Below are 17,491 nucleotides of genomic sequence, written 5' to 3'. Positions count from 1 at the left end.
TGAGGATGTATCAAGGCAAAGATGTCACTCGCCTTGAAGCCCATCCCCAGCAGCAGCTCCACCACCCTCTTTCTGGGAGGGCACGCATCATTGCCACGCCACCGGAGACGGACCACATTCCTCCTGGCTACAGCCTGCCCGGCTGTTGGGAGCGACCACTGATCTCCTCGTTGCTCTCGGAAGGCATTTAGACCATATCTGTCTATCCAGAAAGACAGGTCCTTCTGCACTCCCCCTATGGTTAGGGTTTGCTTTCCCTCTCTTAAAGCGTCCAAGAGACGTTGTTGCAAGTTACCGTCCCCGGACCTTGAGGATGAAGATGGGTGGGCCCGCTGTCCCCCCGCTGCCACACCAGCATAAGTCCTGCCGGATGTCACAGCAAAAGGAGCGCCAGGCCCATTGCCCCTGGTTGATACCCCATCCCCACCACCCACCACCTCACCACCCACAGACACAGCACTCAACACCCCATTACCAGCAGACACTCCAGCAACTTTATTTACAGACACCTGCATACCCCCAGCAGTTCCCACATCCACAGCCGCAACTTTTTTATTTAACCCACCAGGTCCCCCTGCAGTCATCCTTCTGGCCAGGCCTGGTCCTATGTTATGTATTTTTCCTGTACATTTTGTGTGGGTAGACACTGCTTCAGTCTCCGCATCATCAGGCACCTTTGCAGGGACGCCACCAGATGTTATAAGCGGTGTCCCCGCTGTGCCCTCCGCCTCATTAACCTCCATCTTTTCTATGTGCGGAACATTTTTGGGAAAGGGGCCACCGCCGCCCCCGACGCCAGCAGCCCCCTTCTCGCCTACACCACTTTTCAGTGATGCGGACGAAGGAGCCACTGATGTCACTGGAGCCGCCTCCGGCGCCGGACCACTCCCCCCTCCCACAGAGGAGTGGCCAACAGAGCCGGAGCCCCCTCTGTGACCGCCCTTGTCCGGAACGTCTGACGGCTTTACTGCGACACCGACAGACTTCCGGCTTTCAGACACCACATCCGGTTTCTGGTTTACCCGTTCTCCAGACCCCTGACTCGCATCAGAGACCAGTTTCCCGGGCTCGCCATTAACCGGACACGGGGACACACCCCCTGGCGTCACCAGGCCACCAGTACCGCCCCCTTTGCAGGGGTTGGCGTCCGGCGCCATTTTGACCACCACGTGTTCTAATGCCGGACCCGTAACACTCTCCCCGCATTCCCGCTCCAGCCCCACTGCAGAGGCTTGAGCTGGGGGTCTTGCGGGACCTGCGCTCTGATCCTGACTTTCATCAGGCTCAGAGCACAGGAAGGATCTTGCTGTATACACCATTTTAAATGAACCTTCAGCAGATTTTTTTTCCTTTGTCTTTTTTTTCTTCTTAAATTTTTTTTTCTTTTGCTTTTCCTCCTCTGCGGGTAACTCCGCACCAAAACAAAATCCCTGGAAGGATACCGGCGACTCCACGTTACGGATCTGTGTATGTATACCTGGAGGCCGCTCACTGTCAGTATCAAAACTCTCCTGATTTCTCCCAGCTGTGAGTCCACCCTCCTCCTCCTCACTGCTCCTGGGTGCCTCAGAATCTGAGCCTTCTCTGGACTTTGCATTCTCATGCTCCATTTTCTCCCCCACAATTTCCTTTGTTGTGTCTGGGGCTCTGCTGTCTTCCTCCACACTTTCTATTTTTTTAGGTTCTGCCATCTCGGCAAACCTCTCTTCATTTTTTAATTTTTCACCAAACACCCCTCCGCCTGCCAAAATCTCCTCACGTCTCTCTTCCACTTCTTTTATTTCCTCCAACAAGGATTTCACATTTAAAAGGTATCGGGACCTCTTACCTCCTGAGGCTTTTGCAGCTCTTCCTCTGGCGACCGCCAAGTCCGCACGGAGCCGTTGCAGCGACTTCCTGAGGTCCCGATACTCCTCCAACCGCATAGCCAGACGGGAGCTGAAGTTCTCCACCGTCTCTCCGGTCCTCAGCTGTCCCCATTCCTCCACACGACCGTCATCCAAATGTCCGGACGGCGCTGGTCCTTCTCCAGATGACAACACCTCGATCACCCTGCCGGACCGCGTCTCCATACCCTTATCCAGGGTTCCAGCGTCAGGGGGAGCCAGGACAGCCTTGCCCCGAGATGATCTCCTCACCCCCGCGACTGTTTGCATATTCCCAGCCAGCTGGGATGACCCTCTACCCCCCGCTGGCATGCTCCGGGAGGTAGAGGTCTGAGGCTCCATCCTAGGATGGAACCCCCCTCAGGGTACTTTCCAAGCCCAGGCAGATGGTATGAGGCCTGGGCAGATAGGATAAGGAAAGTCCCTGGATCCAAGGCCTGCACGGAAGTCTCAGCAGCTCTCTCCACACGTCCTACTCCACCCACTCCAGAGCTGCACTGACTATTCTGCTGGTGGAGTCACTGTGTACATTACATTACTTATCCTGTACTGATCCTGAGTTATATCCTGTATTATACTCCAGAGCTGCACTCACTATTCTGCTGGTGGAGTCACTGTGTACATACATTACATTACTTATCCTGTACTGATCCTGAGTTATATCCCGTATTATACTCCAGAGCTGCACTCACTATTCTGCTGGTGGAGTCACTGTGTACATACATTACATTACTTATCCTGTACTGATCCTGAGTTATATCCTGTATTATACTCCAGAGCTGCACTCACTATTCTGCTGGTGGAGTCACTGTGTACATACATTACATTACTTATCTTGTACTGATCCTGAGTTACATCCTGTATTATACTCCAGAGCTGCACTCACTATTCTGCTGGTGGAGTCACTGTGTACATACATTACATTACTTATCTTGTACTGATCCTGAGTTACATCCTGTATTATACTCCAGAGCTGCACTCACTATTCTGCTGGTGGAGTCACTGTGTACATACATTACATTACTTCTCCTGTACTGATCCTGAGTTACATCCTGTATTATACTCCAGAGCTGCACTCACTATTCTGCTGGTGGAGTCACTGTGTACATACATTACTTATCCTGTACTGATCCTGAGTTACATCCAGTATTATACTCCAGAGCTGCACTCCCTATCCTGTACTGATCCGGAGTTACATCCTTCTGCCACCTCGCCATTGTGTCTCCTGCTTTTCAGGAACCGTGCTTTATATGCTGAGTGAAAGAAATATCTGCATCTCACTTGTGCTCCATCATCCGAGACCCATTCAAGGACATTGTATCCCTTTTCTAATGGAGAAACTAAATGTAACCATTGATTGCTGCTTCCTCTAAGTGGATTCTCTCCATAAAACCGCTGGCATTTAATTGACTTTTGCTGCTGGAACAGATGAACGCATTTCTGGGTTTTTCGTTTTTCGGTGGGCACAGTGGACTCGGTCACTTTAAGGGGTATTTGTCCCCGTTTATTTGTCACATAACAGGCCAGTCTGCTCTAAATGATATATTCTAAGGCTACATTCACATGAGCGTGACGTAAAAATCTGCTCCGTGTGCGTTACGTTCGTGCATCTGTGCTTTGCGTGTGGCCTGTATTTTTCATGCACTTGCAAAGCACTTTTTTTTTTTAAATGAAATTGAAGCGCAAATCACTCCCTGCACATGGATGTGGGTCCGTGGGCTGTCCGTGGTTTTCACGCACCCATTGACTTGATAACGCACCAATATGGGACGTGCAGTGAGTTTCATGTAACGGACTCTCGCTGTGTGAAAACTCCTGCGTGTGTGAACAGCCCCATTGAAATCAATGTGTCCGTGTGCTCTGCGTGATTTGCGTGTGCAGGACACGGACATGTTTTACGCTCGTCTGAGCCCTAAGAGGGGAGGACAGGACAACTTTGTCATTGACTGAGTTATGATTCTTTTGTTTTTAAAGATCTCTGTTTGTTGTCAGGGAATGTCATTCTAGGTTTAAGGAGGAAAAATGTATTGACCATGTTTTGCTCACACAGCTGAGGGTTTGTTGCAACATTTCAGTTTTGACAAACCTTAGTGATCTAAACACAGCAGTGTCACAGATCCTACTAGATCCTGGACTCTGGGTGATTTATTCCATCTACACTAAGGAAACATATTGAATTGTCCACGTCCCTAGTTTGTAGGATTTGTCAGTGTTTTCCTTGTATCTTATAGATATTTGAATAATAATCATACTATTCACTGACAGCAAGCAGAGATGAAGCGATGGGGAAGAATGTCTACTAGAAAGTTGCAGAACTTGTCATTACACAACAGCTCAGCTTTATTTGTAGAAGACTCGTCCGCCGACATTCTGCGTGTTATGTGACATGTTGGGAGTTGTAGTTTGACAATAGCTGGAAGGACGCAGGATGGTAACCATTGATGTAGATAGTGATGTCATCGGGCAGATATTCCACGCCGCGGCCTCATACAGCACGCTAGTAATGTCTGCAGTGCCCACCACACAGAATCAGGGCTTATTCACACGTCCGTACAGCGGAGACGCATCAATTCATAATTATTATTTTTATTTATTGGAAATTGATTGTGCTCTAGGACAGTGCCAGGAATCCACCGTTGTCTCTCTAAATCCTAGACATGTGCTTTCTATAGGGTGGGACCCAAGAGCTGCCGGGGGCCACCCCAATCATCAGATATTGTCAGGTATGGTACCCCAGGCCCCCTGTAATTCTCTCTCTCTGTGTGTTTTCCTGCCAGATCTACTAAGACTCACCCAGGGCCAGTTGTACATTTAAGTGACACCCCAAGAGATGAAGGCAAGGTAAGAAGATCATGTCCTACATGAAGAGTATATATATATATATATGTATTACATGGAGATTGTGTGTATATATACGCTCCTCAACATTGAAATGACAACACCACGAAGGACGAGCCGTAAATTCATACAAATCGGGGACGTCGCTGAGATCTGCTGATGATGATGAAATTCTCCAGCACCCGCTCCAATCTGCGGCATGTGGGGGGGGGGGGGATCCAGATTGAAAGCAAAGTGTTTTAGCCACATGTAACCTCAATAATCGGATGGCGTGGCGCGGGATGATTGTGCGATGCCTCCTGTTCGTCGATGTGCCAGTTATCGCCACTTGTCGTAAGCTGAGAGGGACGGAATTGACCTGAGGGACCTCGGTTTATCACTACAGCAGATCGCTGGGCGCCTCGGCCGAGATGTCAGCACCGTTCAACGCAGCGTGTCCCGGAGGTTGGGAGAACAACAATGAACGGGAATGGCAGCAGGAGGTGCGCGGAGGTGAATCTCTGCACGGACGGATCGTTTGATTGGAAGAATGGCGCGTAGTGATCCAGTCTGTACTGCAAGTGAAACTGGACGTCACATCCCAAGCCCAGGGCGGCAAGCAGTGTCCACACGAACCATCAGAAGGCGTTCACACGACATTGGGCTACGAGCCGGACGTCCAGCTATAGGTGTTCTACTGACCACGCGCCACCGCTCTCAAAGGCCATCATGGCACAGATTAAGATGTTTGAAATATTTTGTTTCCATTTTTTGATCATTTGCATAGCATTAACATATCATTAACATATCATTAACATATCTATCCATCACGTGATCTCCACAATTCCAAACCTTTTCCTTCTTGGTGTTACAATTTCAATGCAGATTGTAAATATATCACAATTCTGCTTTTACATCAGGCCTGATGCTACAATTACAACCAAAGCTGCAGTCACAATTCTGCTGTAACATCACGTCTTAGTCTCCAGTCAAATACAGAGCTGCAGCCACAATTCTGCTGTTTCATCATCTCATACTCCAGTCACATCTAGAGCCGCAGTCTCAATCCGATTATTTTTTTTTACCATTGAGCCGTTGTGCTGTATAGTTATACGTTTCACAGGTGCCCTCTGCATTTCAGAATTTGTGGTAAGCATATTTTGCTGCAGAGCATTGTGGGAGATGTAGTGTTTAAAAATATATTTCCCACAATGCAGTGTACCCGTGTCATATGGTTAATCTCGATCACATTATAGGTGCTGTTGCCTAATTACATAATCGACCTCTTTATGATTATTGATAAACTATCCGTAACTTCTGATTTCCCGGTGCTTGGAGATCTCCCGGACAAGGTAATATGGCTTGTTGGCGTCTCTCCTAGCACTCAGCACCGTTTATCTGAGTCATACACTGTAACGTCACAGCAGCTGTACTACAGTAACATTATCATCCTCCAACAGTCACTAAGTAGCTATCCCTCTGATTGGTTCATCTCACTAATAGCTCAGGATAGTATTGACATTTGTATGGATTTCCGCTCATCTCCCTGTCACCAGCGCTGCTAACAAAACCTTACTGCCCTGATGACTGACATTGTGCTGGGTAATCTGGGTGTTACACAGGTCCTGGTGAGTGACATTGTGCTGGGTAATCTTAGTGTTACACAGGTCCTGATGACTGACATTGTGCTGGGTAATCTGGGTGTTACACAGGTCCTGGTGAGTGACATTGTGCTGGGTAATCTGGGTGTTACACAGGTCCTGATGACTGACACTGTGCTGTGTAATCTGGGTGTTACACAGGTCCTGGTGACTGACGTTGTGCTGGGTAATCTGGGTGTTACACAGGTCCTGGTGACTGACATTGTGCTGTGTAATCTGGGTGTTACACAGGTCCTGGTCACTGACATTGTGCTGTGTAATCTGGGTGTTACACAGGTCCTGATGACTGACATTGTGCTGGGTAATCTGGGTGTTACACAGGTCCTGGTGACTGACATTGTGCTGGGTAATCTGGGTGTTACACAGGTCCTGATGACTGACATTGTGCTGTGTAATCTGGGTGTTACACAGGTCCTGGTGACTGACATTGTGCTGGATAATCTGGGTGTTACACAGGTCCTGATGACTGACATTGTGCTGGGTAATCTGGGTGTTACACAGGTCCTGGTGACTGACATTGTGCTGGATAATCTGGGTGTTACACAGGTCCTGGTGACTGACATTGTGCTGGGTAATCTGGGTGTTACACAGGTCCTGGTTACTGACATTGTGCTGGGTAATCTGGGTGTTACACAGGTCCTGATGACTGACATTGTGCTGGGTAATCTGGGTGTTACACAGGTCCTGATGACTGACATTGTGCTGGGTAATCTGGGTGTTACACAGGTCTTGGTGACTGACATTGTGCTGGGTAATCTGGGTGTTACACAGGTCCTGGTGACTGACATTGTGCTGTGTAATCTGGGTGTTACACAGGTCCTGGTGACTGACATTGTGCTGGGTAATCTGGGTGTTACACAGGTCCTGGTGACTGACATTGTGCTGGATAATCTGGGTGTTACACAGGTCCTGATGACTGACACTGTGCTGGATAATCTGGGTGTTACACAGGTCCTGATGACTGACATTGTGCTGGGTAATCTGGGTGTTACACAGGTCCTGATGACTGACATTGTGCTGTGTAATCTGGGTGTTACACAGGTCCTGGTGACTGACATTGTGCTGGGTAATCTGGGTGTTACACAGGTCCTGGTGACTGACATTGTGCTGGGTAATCTGGGTGTTATACGGGTCCTGGTGACTGACATTGTGCTGGGTAATCTGGGTGTTACACGGGTCCTGGTGACTGACATTGTGCTGGATAATCTGGGTGTTACACAGGTCCTGATGACTGACATTGTGCTGGGTAATCTGGGTGTTACACAGGTCCTGGTGAGTGACATTGTGCTGGGTAATCTGGGTGTTACACAGGTCCTGATGACTGACACTGTGCTGTGTAATCTGGGTGTTACACAGGTCCTGGTGACTGACGTTGTGCTGGGTAATCTGGGTGTTACACAGGTCCTGGTGACTGACATTGTGCTGTGTAATCTGGGTGTTACACAGGTCCTGGTCACTGACATTGTGCTGTGTAATCTGGGTGTTACACAGGTCCTGATGACTGACATTGTGCTGGGTAATCTGGGTGTTACACAGGTCCTGGTGACTGACATTGTGCTGGGTAATCTGGGTGTTACACAGGTCCTGATGACTGACATTGTGCTGTGTAATCTGGGTGTTACACAGGTCCTGGTGACTGACATTGTGCTGGATAATCTGGGTGTTACACAGGTCCTGATGACTGACATTGTGCTGGGTAATCTGGGTGTTACACAGGTCCTGGTGACTGACATTGTGCTGGATAATCTGGGTGTTACACAGGTCCTGGTGACTGACATTGTGCTGGGTAATCTGGGTGTTACACAGGTCCTGGTTACTGACATTGTGCTGGGTAATCTGGGTGTTACACAGGTCCTGATGACTGACATTGTGCTGGGTAATCTGGGTGTTACACAGGTCCTGATGACTGACATTGTGCTGGGTAATCTGGGTGTTACACAGGTCTTGGTGACTGACATTGTGCTGGGTAATCTGGGTGTTACACAGGTCCTGGTGACTGACATTGTGCTGTGTAATCTGGGTGTTACACAGGTCCTGGTGACTGACATTGTGCTGGGTAATCTGGGTGTTACACAGGTCCTGGTGACTGACATTGTGCTGGATAATCTGGGTGTTACACAGGTCCTGATGACTGACACTGTGCTGGATAATCTGGGTGTTACACAGGTCCTGATGACTGACATTGTGCTGGGTAATCTGGGTGTTACACAGGTCCTGATGACTGACATTGTGCTGTGTAATCTGGGTGTTACACAGGTCCTGGTGACTGACATTGTGCTGGGTAATCTGGGTGTTACACAGGTCCTGGTGACTGACATTGTGCTGGGTAATCTGGGTGTTACACGGGTCCTGGTGACTGACATTGTGCTGGGTAATCTGGGTGTTATACGGGTCCTGGTGACTGACATTGTGCTGGGTAATCTGGGTGTTACACGGGTCCTGGTGACTGACATTGTGCTGGATAATCTGGGTGTTACACAGGTCCTGATGACTGACACTGTGCTGGATAATCTGGGTGTTACACAGGTCCTGATGACTGACATTGTGCTGGGTAATCTGGGTGTTACACAGGTCCTGATGACTGACATTGTGCTGTGTAATCTGGGTGTTACACAGGTCCTGGTGACTGACATTGTGCTGGGTAATCTGGGTGTTACACAGGTCCTGGTGACTGACATTGTGCTGGGTAATCTGGGTGTTACACAGGTCCTGGTGACTGACACTGTGCTGGGTAATCTGGGTGTTACGCAGGTCCTGGTGACTGACATTGTGCTGTGTAATCTTGGTGTTACACAGGTCCTGGTGACTGACATTGTGCTGGGTAATCTGGGTGTTACACAGGTCCTGGTGACTGACATTGTGCTGGGTAATCTGGGTGTTACACGGGTCCTGGTGACTGACATTGTGCTGGGTAATCTGGGTGTTATACGGGTCCTGGTGACTGACATTGTGCTGGGTAATCTGGGTGTTACACGGGTCCTGGTGACTGACATTGTGCTGGGTAATCTGGGTGTTACACGGGTCCTGGTGACTGACATTGTGCTGGGTAATCTGGGTGTTACACGGGTCCTGGTGACTGACATTGTGCTGGGTAATCTGGGTGTTACACAGGTCCTGGTGACTGACATTGTGCTGCGTAATCTGGGTGTTACACAGGTCCTGATGACTGACATTGTGCTGGATAATCTGGGTGTTACACTGGTCCTGGTGACTGACATTGTGCTGGATAATCTGGGTGTTACACGGGTCCTGGTGACTGACATTGTGCTGGGTAATCTGGGTGTTACACAGGTCCTGGTGACTGACATTGTGCTGGGTAATCTGGGTGTTACACAGGTCCTGGTGACTGACATTGTGCTGCGTAATCTGGGTGTTACACAGGTCCTGGTGACTGACACTGTGCTGGGTAATCTGGGTGTTACACAGGTCCTGGTGACTGACACTGTGCTGGGTAATCTGGGTGTTACACAGGTCCTGGTGACTGACATTGTGCTGTGTAATCTTGGTGTTACACAGGTCCTGGTGACTGACATTGTGCTGGGTAATCTGGGTGTTACACAGGTCCTGGTGACTGACATTGTGCTGGGTAATCTGGGTGTTACACAGGTCCTGGTGAATGACATTGTGCTGGGTAATCTGGGTGTTACACAGATCCTGGTGACTGACATTGTGCTGGATAATCTGGGTGTTACACAGGTCCTGGTGACTGACATTGTGCTGGGTAATCTGGGTGTTACACAGGTCCTGGTGAGTGACATTGTGCTGGGTAATCTGGGTGTTACACAGGTCCTGGTGAGTGACATTGTGCTGGGTAATCTGGGTGTTACACAGGTCCTGGTGAGTGACATTGTGCTGGGTAATCTGGGTGTTACACAGGTCCTGGTGACTGACATTGTGCTGGGTAATCTGGCTGTTACACAGGTCCTGGTGAGTGACATTGTGCTGGGTAATCTGGGTGTTACACAGGTCCTGGTGACTGACATTGTGCTGGGTAATCTGGGTGTTACACAGGTCCTGGTGACTGACATTGTGCTGGGTAATCTGGGTGTTACACAGGTCCTGGTGACTGACATTGTACTGGGTAATCTGGGTGTTACACAGGTCCTGATGACTGACATTGTGCTGGATAATCTGGGTGTTACACTGGTCCTGGTGACTGACATTGTGCTGTGTAATCTGGGTGTTACACTGGTCCTGGTGACTGACATTGTGCTGTGTAATCTGGGTGTTACACTGGTCCTGGTGACTGACATTGTGCTGTGTAATCTGGGTGTTACACTGGTCCTGATGACTGACATTGTGCTGGGTAATCTGGGTGTTACACAGGTCCTGGTGAGTGACATTGTGCTGGGTAATCTGGGTGTTACACAGGTCCTGGTGACTGACATTGTGCTGGGTAATCTGGGTGTTACACAGGTCCTGGTGACTGACATTGTGCTGGGTAATCTGGGTGTTACACAGGTCCTGATGACTGACATTGTGCTGGGTAATCTGGGTGTTACACAGGTCCTGGTGACTGACATTGTGCTGGGTAATCTGGGTGTTACACAGGTCCTGGTGACTGACATTGTACTGGGTAATCTGGGTGTTACACAGGTCCTGGTGACTGACATTGTACTGGGTAATCTGGGTGTTACACAGGTCCTGATGACTGACATTGTGCTGGATAATCTGGGTGTTACACTGGTCCTGGTGACTGACATTGTGCTGGGTAATCTGGGTGTTACACTGGTCCTGGTGACTGACATTGTGCTGTGTAATCTGGGTGTTACACAGGTCCTGGTGACTGACATTGTGCTGGATAATCTGGGTGTTACACAGGTCCTGGTGACTGACATTGTGCTGGGTAATCTGGGTGTTACACAGGTCCTGATGACTGACATTGTGCTGTGTAATCTTGGTGTTACACAGGTCCTGGTGACTGACATTGTGCTGGGTAATCTGGGTGTTACACTGGTCCTGATGACTGACATTGTGCTGGGTAATCTGGGTGTTACACAGGTCCTGATGACTGACATTGTGCTGGGTAATCTGGGTGTTACACAGGTCCTGATGACTGACATTGTGCTGGGTAATCTGGGTGTTACACAGGTCCTGATGACTGACATTGTGCTGGGTAATCTGGGTGTTACACTGGTCCTGGTGACTGACATTGTGCTGTGTAATCTGGGTGTTACACTGGTCCTGATGACTGACATTGTGCTGGGTAATCTGGGTGTTACACAGGTCCTGATGACTGACATTGTGCTGGGTAATCTGGGTGTTACACAGGTCCTGATGACTGACATTGTGCTGTGTAATCTGGGTGTTACACTGGTCCTGGTGACTGACATTGTGCTGGGTAATCTGGGTGTTACACAGGTCCTGGTTACTGACATTGTGCTGTGTAATCTGGGTGTTACACAGGTCCTGATGACTGGCATTGTGCTGGGTAATCTGGGTGTTACACAGGTCCTGGTGACTGGCATTGTGCTGGGTAATCTGGGTGTTACACAGGTCCTGGTGACTGACATTGTGCTGGGTAATCTGGGTGTTACACAGGTCCTGATGACTGACATTGTGCTGGATAATCTGGGTGTTACACAGGTCCTGGTGACTGACATTGTGCTGTGTAATTTGGGTGTTACACTGGTCCTGGTGACTGACATTGTGCTGGGTAATCTGGGTGTTACACAGGTCCTGGTGACTGACATTGTGCTGTGTAATCTGGGTGTTACACTGGTCCTGGTGACTGACATTGTGCTGGGTAATCTGGGTGTTACACAGGTCCTGGTTACTGACATTGTGCTGGGTAATCTGGGTGTTACACAGGTCCTGATGACTGACATTGTGCTGGGTAATCTGGGTGTTACACAGGTCCTGATGACTGAAATTGTGCTGGGTAATCTGGGTGTTACACAGGTCCTGATGACTGACATTGTGCTGGGTAATCTGGGTGTTATACTGGTCCTGATGACTGAAATTGTGCTGGGTAATCTGGGTGTTACACAGGTCCTGATGACTGAAATTGTGCTGCGTAATCTGGGTGTTACACAGGTCCTGGTGACTGACATTGTGCTGGGTAATCTGGGTGTTACACAGGTCCTGGTGACTGACATTGTGCTGGGTAATCTGGGTGTTACACAGGTCCTGGTGACTGACATTGTGCTGGGTAATCTGGGTGTTACACATGTCCTGGTGACTGACATTGTGCTGTGTAATCTGGGTGTTACACAGGTCCTGGTGACTGACATTGTGCTGGGTAATCTGGGTGTTACACAGATCCTGGTGACTGACATTGTGCTGGGTAATCTGGGTGTTACACAGGTCCTGATGACTGACATTGTGCTGGGTAATCTGGGTGTTACACAGGTCCTGGTGACTGACATTGTGCTGGGTAATCTGGGTGTTACACAGGTCCTGATGACTGACATTGTGCTGGATAATCTGGGTGTTACACAGATCCTGGTGACTGACATTGTGCTGTGTAATCTGGGTGTTACACAGGTCCTGGTGACTGACATTGTGCTGGGTAATCTGGGTGTTACACAGGTCCTGGTGACTGACATTGTGCTGTGTAATCTGGGTGTTACACAGGTCCTGGTGACTGACATTGTGCTGGGTAATCTGGGTGTTACACAGATCCTGGTGACTGACATTGTGCTGGGTAATCTGGGTGTTACACAGGTCCTGATGACTGACATTGTGCTGGGTAATCTGGGTGTTACACAGGTCCTGGTGACTGACATTGTGCTGGGTAATCTGGGTGTTACACAGATCCTGGTGACTGACATTGTGCTGGGTAATCTGGGTGTTACACAGGTCCTGGTGACTGACATTGTGCTGTGTAATCTGGGTGTTACACAGGTCCTGGTGACTGACATTGTGCTGGGTAATCTGGGTGTTACACAGATCCTGGTGACTGACATTGTGCTGGGTAATCTGGGTGTTACACAGGTCCTGGTGACTGACATTGTGCTGTGTAATCTGGGTGTTACACAGGTCCTGGTGACTGACATTGTGCTGGGTAATCTGGGTGTTACACAGATCCTGGTGACTGACATTGTGCTGGGTAATCTGGGTGTTACACAGGTCCTGGTGAGTGACATTGTGCTGGGTAATCTGGGTGTTACACAGGTCCTGGTGACTGACATTGTGCTGGGTAATCTGGGTGTTACACAGGTCCTGGTGACTGACATTGTGCTGGGTAATCTGGGTGTTACACAGGTCCTGGTGAGTGACATTGTGCTGGGTAATCTGGGTGTTACACAGGTCCTGGTGACTGACATTGTGCTGGGTAATCTGGGTGTTACACAGGTCCTGGTGACTGACATTGTGATGGGTAATCTGGGTGTTACACGGGTCCTGGTGACTGACATTGTGCTGGGTAATCTGGGTGTTACACAGGTCCTGGTGACTGACATTGTGCTGGGTAATCTGGGTGTTACACAGGTCCTGGTGACTGACATTGTGCTGGGTAATCTGGGTGTTACACAGGTCCTGGTGACTGACATTGTGCTGGGTAATCTGGGTGTTACACAGGTCCTGATGACTGACATTGTGCTGGGTAATCTGGGTGTTACACAGGTCCTGGTGACTGACATTGTGCTGGGTAATCTGGGTGTTACACAGGTCCTGGTGACTGACATTGTGCTGGGTAATCTGGGTGTTACACAGGTCCTGGTGACTGACATTGTGCTGGGTAATCTGGGTGTTACACTGGTCCTGGTGACTGACATTGTGCTGGGTAATCTGGGTGTTACACAGATCCTGGTGACTGACATTGTGCTGGGTAATCTGGGTGTTACACAGATCCTGGTGACTGACATTGTGCTGGGTAATCTGGGTGTTACACAGGCCCTGGTGAGTGACATTGTACTGTGTAATCTGGGTGTTACACAGGTCCTGGTGACTGACACTGTGCTGGGTAATCTGGGTGTTACACAGATCCTGGTGACTGACATTGTGCTGGGTAATCTGGGTGTTACACAGGTCCTGGTGACTGACATTGTGCTGGATAATCTGGGTGTTACACAGATCCTGGTGACTGACAATGTGCTGGGTAATCTGGGTGTTACACAGGTCCTGATGACTGACATTGTGCTGGGTAATCTGGGTGTTACACAGGTCCTGATGACTGACATTGTGCTGGGTAATCTGGGTGTTACACAGGTCCTGGTGACTGACATTGTGCTGGGTAATCTGGGTGTTACACAGGTCCTGATGACTGACACTGTGCTGGGTAATCTGGGTGTTACACAGGTCCTGGTGACTGACATTGTGCTGGGTAATCTGGGTGTTACACGGGTCCTGATGACTGACACTGTGCTGGGTAATCTGGGTGTTACACAGGTCCTGGTGACTGACATTGTGCTGGGTAATCTGGGTGTTACACAGGTCCCGGTGACTGACATTGTGCTGGGTAATCTGGGTGTTACACAGGTCCTGGTGACTGACATTGTGCTGGGTAATCTGGGTGTTACACAGGTCCTGGTGACTGACATTGTGCTGGGTAATCTGGGTGTTACACAGGTCCTGGTGACTGACATTGTGCTGGGTAATCTGGGTGTTACACAGGTCCTGGTGACTGACATTGTGCTGGGTAATCTGGGTGTTACACAGGTCCCGGTGACTGACATTGTGCTGGGTAATCTGGGTGTTACACAGGTCCTGATGACTGACATTGTGCTGGGTAATCTGGGTGTTACACAGGTCCTGGTGACTGACATTGTACTGGGTAATCTGGGTGTTACACAGGTCCCGGTGACTGACATTGTGCTGGGTAATCTGGGTGTTACACAGGTCCTGGTGACTGACATTGTGCTGGGTAATCTGGGTGTTACACAGGTCCTGGTGACTGACATTGTGCTGGGTAATCTGGGTGTTACACAGGTCCTGATGACTGACATTGTGCTGGGTAATCTGGGTGTTACACAGGTCCTGGTGACTGACATTGTGCTGTGTAATCTGGGTGTTACACAGGTCCTGGTGACTGACATTGTGCTGGGTAATCTGGGTGTTACACAGATCCTGGTGACTGACATTGTGCTGGGTAATCTGGGTGTTACACAGGTCCTGGTGACTGACATTGTGCTGGGTAATCTGGGTGTTACTTTTGTCCTGGTGACTTCTTTTCGCATTTATTTTTTGCATGTTTTTTGTTGGGCTTTACATTTGCTCATCATCAGACTACAATGAGAGTTGTAGTATCACAGACCAGACCCCTATATAAATGCTGACCCCCAGACCAGACCCCTCTCTAGTTCTCGCTCAGCACACACCGGTCCCCGGCAGAAGCCGATATCAGGAGATTATAAGCGCTGCCGCATGCAACCTTGTATATGACCCTCCTGGGACAGATGGAAGAGATTGTGTATACAAGGTTTGTCGTTTGTAAGCATGGAGTCATAGGTCTGCATAGGAGCTGTATACACAAAACGGTAGAAGATTTATAATCAGGGTTTACAACGTTTTTTTATTTTGGATGCACTGAAGCAATGAGATTTACAACTGCTATTAAAGGGCCGGTCAACTCTTTTGTGAATGGAGTTTAATCATTGTATAATAAAACGTTTCCCATATACTTATTCCCCACTATTTTCAAGATGTCTGCTTGCTGTAGTGTAGCGAAACCTTTGACAAACTTCTGATCTCATAGTGACATGTCAGAAGTTTGGATTGGTGGGGTCCGAGCACGGAGACCCCCACCAACCGCTAGAACGAAGTAGCAGAAGGTCTCATGTGACCGCTCGGCCGCTTCGTGTCTGTTCGGCTTTTTCCGGAAAGCCGATGTATCGGAGTACGAGCTCATAGACTTTCTATTGAGTCCAGTCACCGATACATTTATTTCCGTAAAAAGCCGAACAGACACGAAGCGGCCGAGCGGTCACATGAGACCTTCTGCTACTTCGTTCTAGCAGTTGGTGGGGGTCTCCGTGCTCGGACCACCACCAATCCAAATTATGACGTGTCAGGGTATGTGCACACACACTAATTACGTCCGTAATTGACGGACGTATTTTGGCCGCAAGTACCGGACCGAACACAGTGCAGGGAGCCGGGCTCCTAGCATCATACTTATGTACGACGCTAGGAGTCCCTGCCTCTCCGTGGAACTACTGACCCGTACTGAAAACATGATTACAGTACGGGACAGTTGTCCTGCAGCGAGGCAGGGACTCCTATCATCGTACATAACTATGATGCTAGGAGCCCGGCTCCCTGCACTGTGTTCGGTCCGGGACTTGCGGCCGAAATACGTCCGTCAATTACGGACGTAATTAGTGTGTGTGCACATACCCTCACTGTGACACATCAGAAGTTTGTCAAACGTTTAGCTACATCCAGAAGTGGAAAACCAGAGGCAGAAACTCTAATACTTTTTACAGCTGAGTTTGTTTAATTGTATCCAAACGAGATAATCTGCTGTGATGTAAACAGCCCGGACTCCAGATTTATACATTTTACTTCTACTGATACAATGTAACGAATTATTAGGACAGAACAGATTTGTTCTACAGATGTGTTTAGCTCTCAGAGGATTGTCTAGATCGGATACAATTGTAACAAACCCTCAGCTATTTGAAGTGTTAGATCTGTACAGGTTCTCTGGTTCTGGATGTTTCCATTCACTGATCTGGAACATGAAGCAGGAGCAGAATCTCTGTACAGCACGTCTGCTCTAGGGGTGCCTGTGAATGTTGGGGTCACCAATGTAAACAGACTACATCGTGGGAATCTGTCCTCCTGAGTGACCGTTGTATTTCTTTTCCAGTTACTTATAGGATATGAAAGCGGCACAATTGTCCTGTGGGACCTGAGATGTAAAAGAGCCGATTTACGGTTTTATTATGATGAGGTAAGTGTCGCCGTCTTACACTGCTGTCGGGTGGTCTGCACCCTGCGGCCCGACAGGGCCTACTGAGAGTTGTAGGTTCACAACTTGCAAAGCACTGATGTCATTGTCACAATTTCCCAGCCATAACTGGCTGATAACAGGAGACAATAGAGTGCAGTAGATACATGTCGGGCTTAGATTTTTACTCTATGGTAGGTGAGAACGTGACCGTTTCTAGGTTATATGAGGATCCTCCATGATCACATCATTACCCTGCTCCGAGCAGGACAGTAGTGACCGGAACCAGCGCT

The 17,491-nt window shown here is 49.0% G+C and overlaps 1 protein-coding gene across 8 annotated transcripts in view; it reads left to right on the top strand.

Annotated features, from left to right (window-relative positions):
* The window catches only part of STXBP5L (syntaxin binding protein 5L), a 310,211-nt gene that overhangs the window by 174,180 nt on the left and 118,540 nt on the right, over window positions 1-17,491 (top strand). For all 8 annotated transcript variants that reach the window (XM_075854716.1, XM_075854714.1, XM_075854718.1 and 5 more), the window contains exons 6-7: window positions 4,664-4,727; window positions 17,118-17,201. In XM_075854716.1, the coding sequence (XP_075710831.1) occupies window positions 4,664-4,727; window positions 17,118-17,201 (148 nt within the window). The remainder of the gene's footprint in view (window positions 1-4,663; window positions 4,728-17,117; window positions 17,202-17,491) is intronic.

The sequence above is a fragment of the Rhinoderma darwinii genome, chromosome 2, assembly GCF_050947455.1.
Source record: "Rhinoderma darwinii isolate aRhiDar2 chromosome 2, aRhiDar2.hap1, whole genome shotgun sequence".
Taxonomy (NCBI): Eukaryota; Metazoa; Chordata; class Amphibia; order Anura; family Rhinodermatidae; genus Rhinoderma; species Rhinoderma darwinii.
The sequence above is the reverse complement of the archived record's forward strand: the minus strand, read 5'-3'. Positions and strand labels throughout refer to the sequence as shown.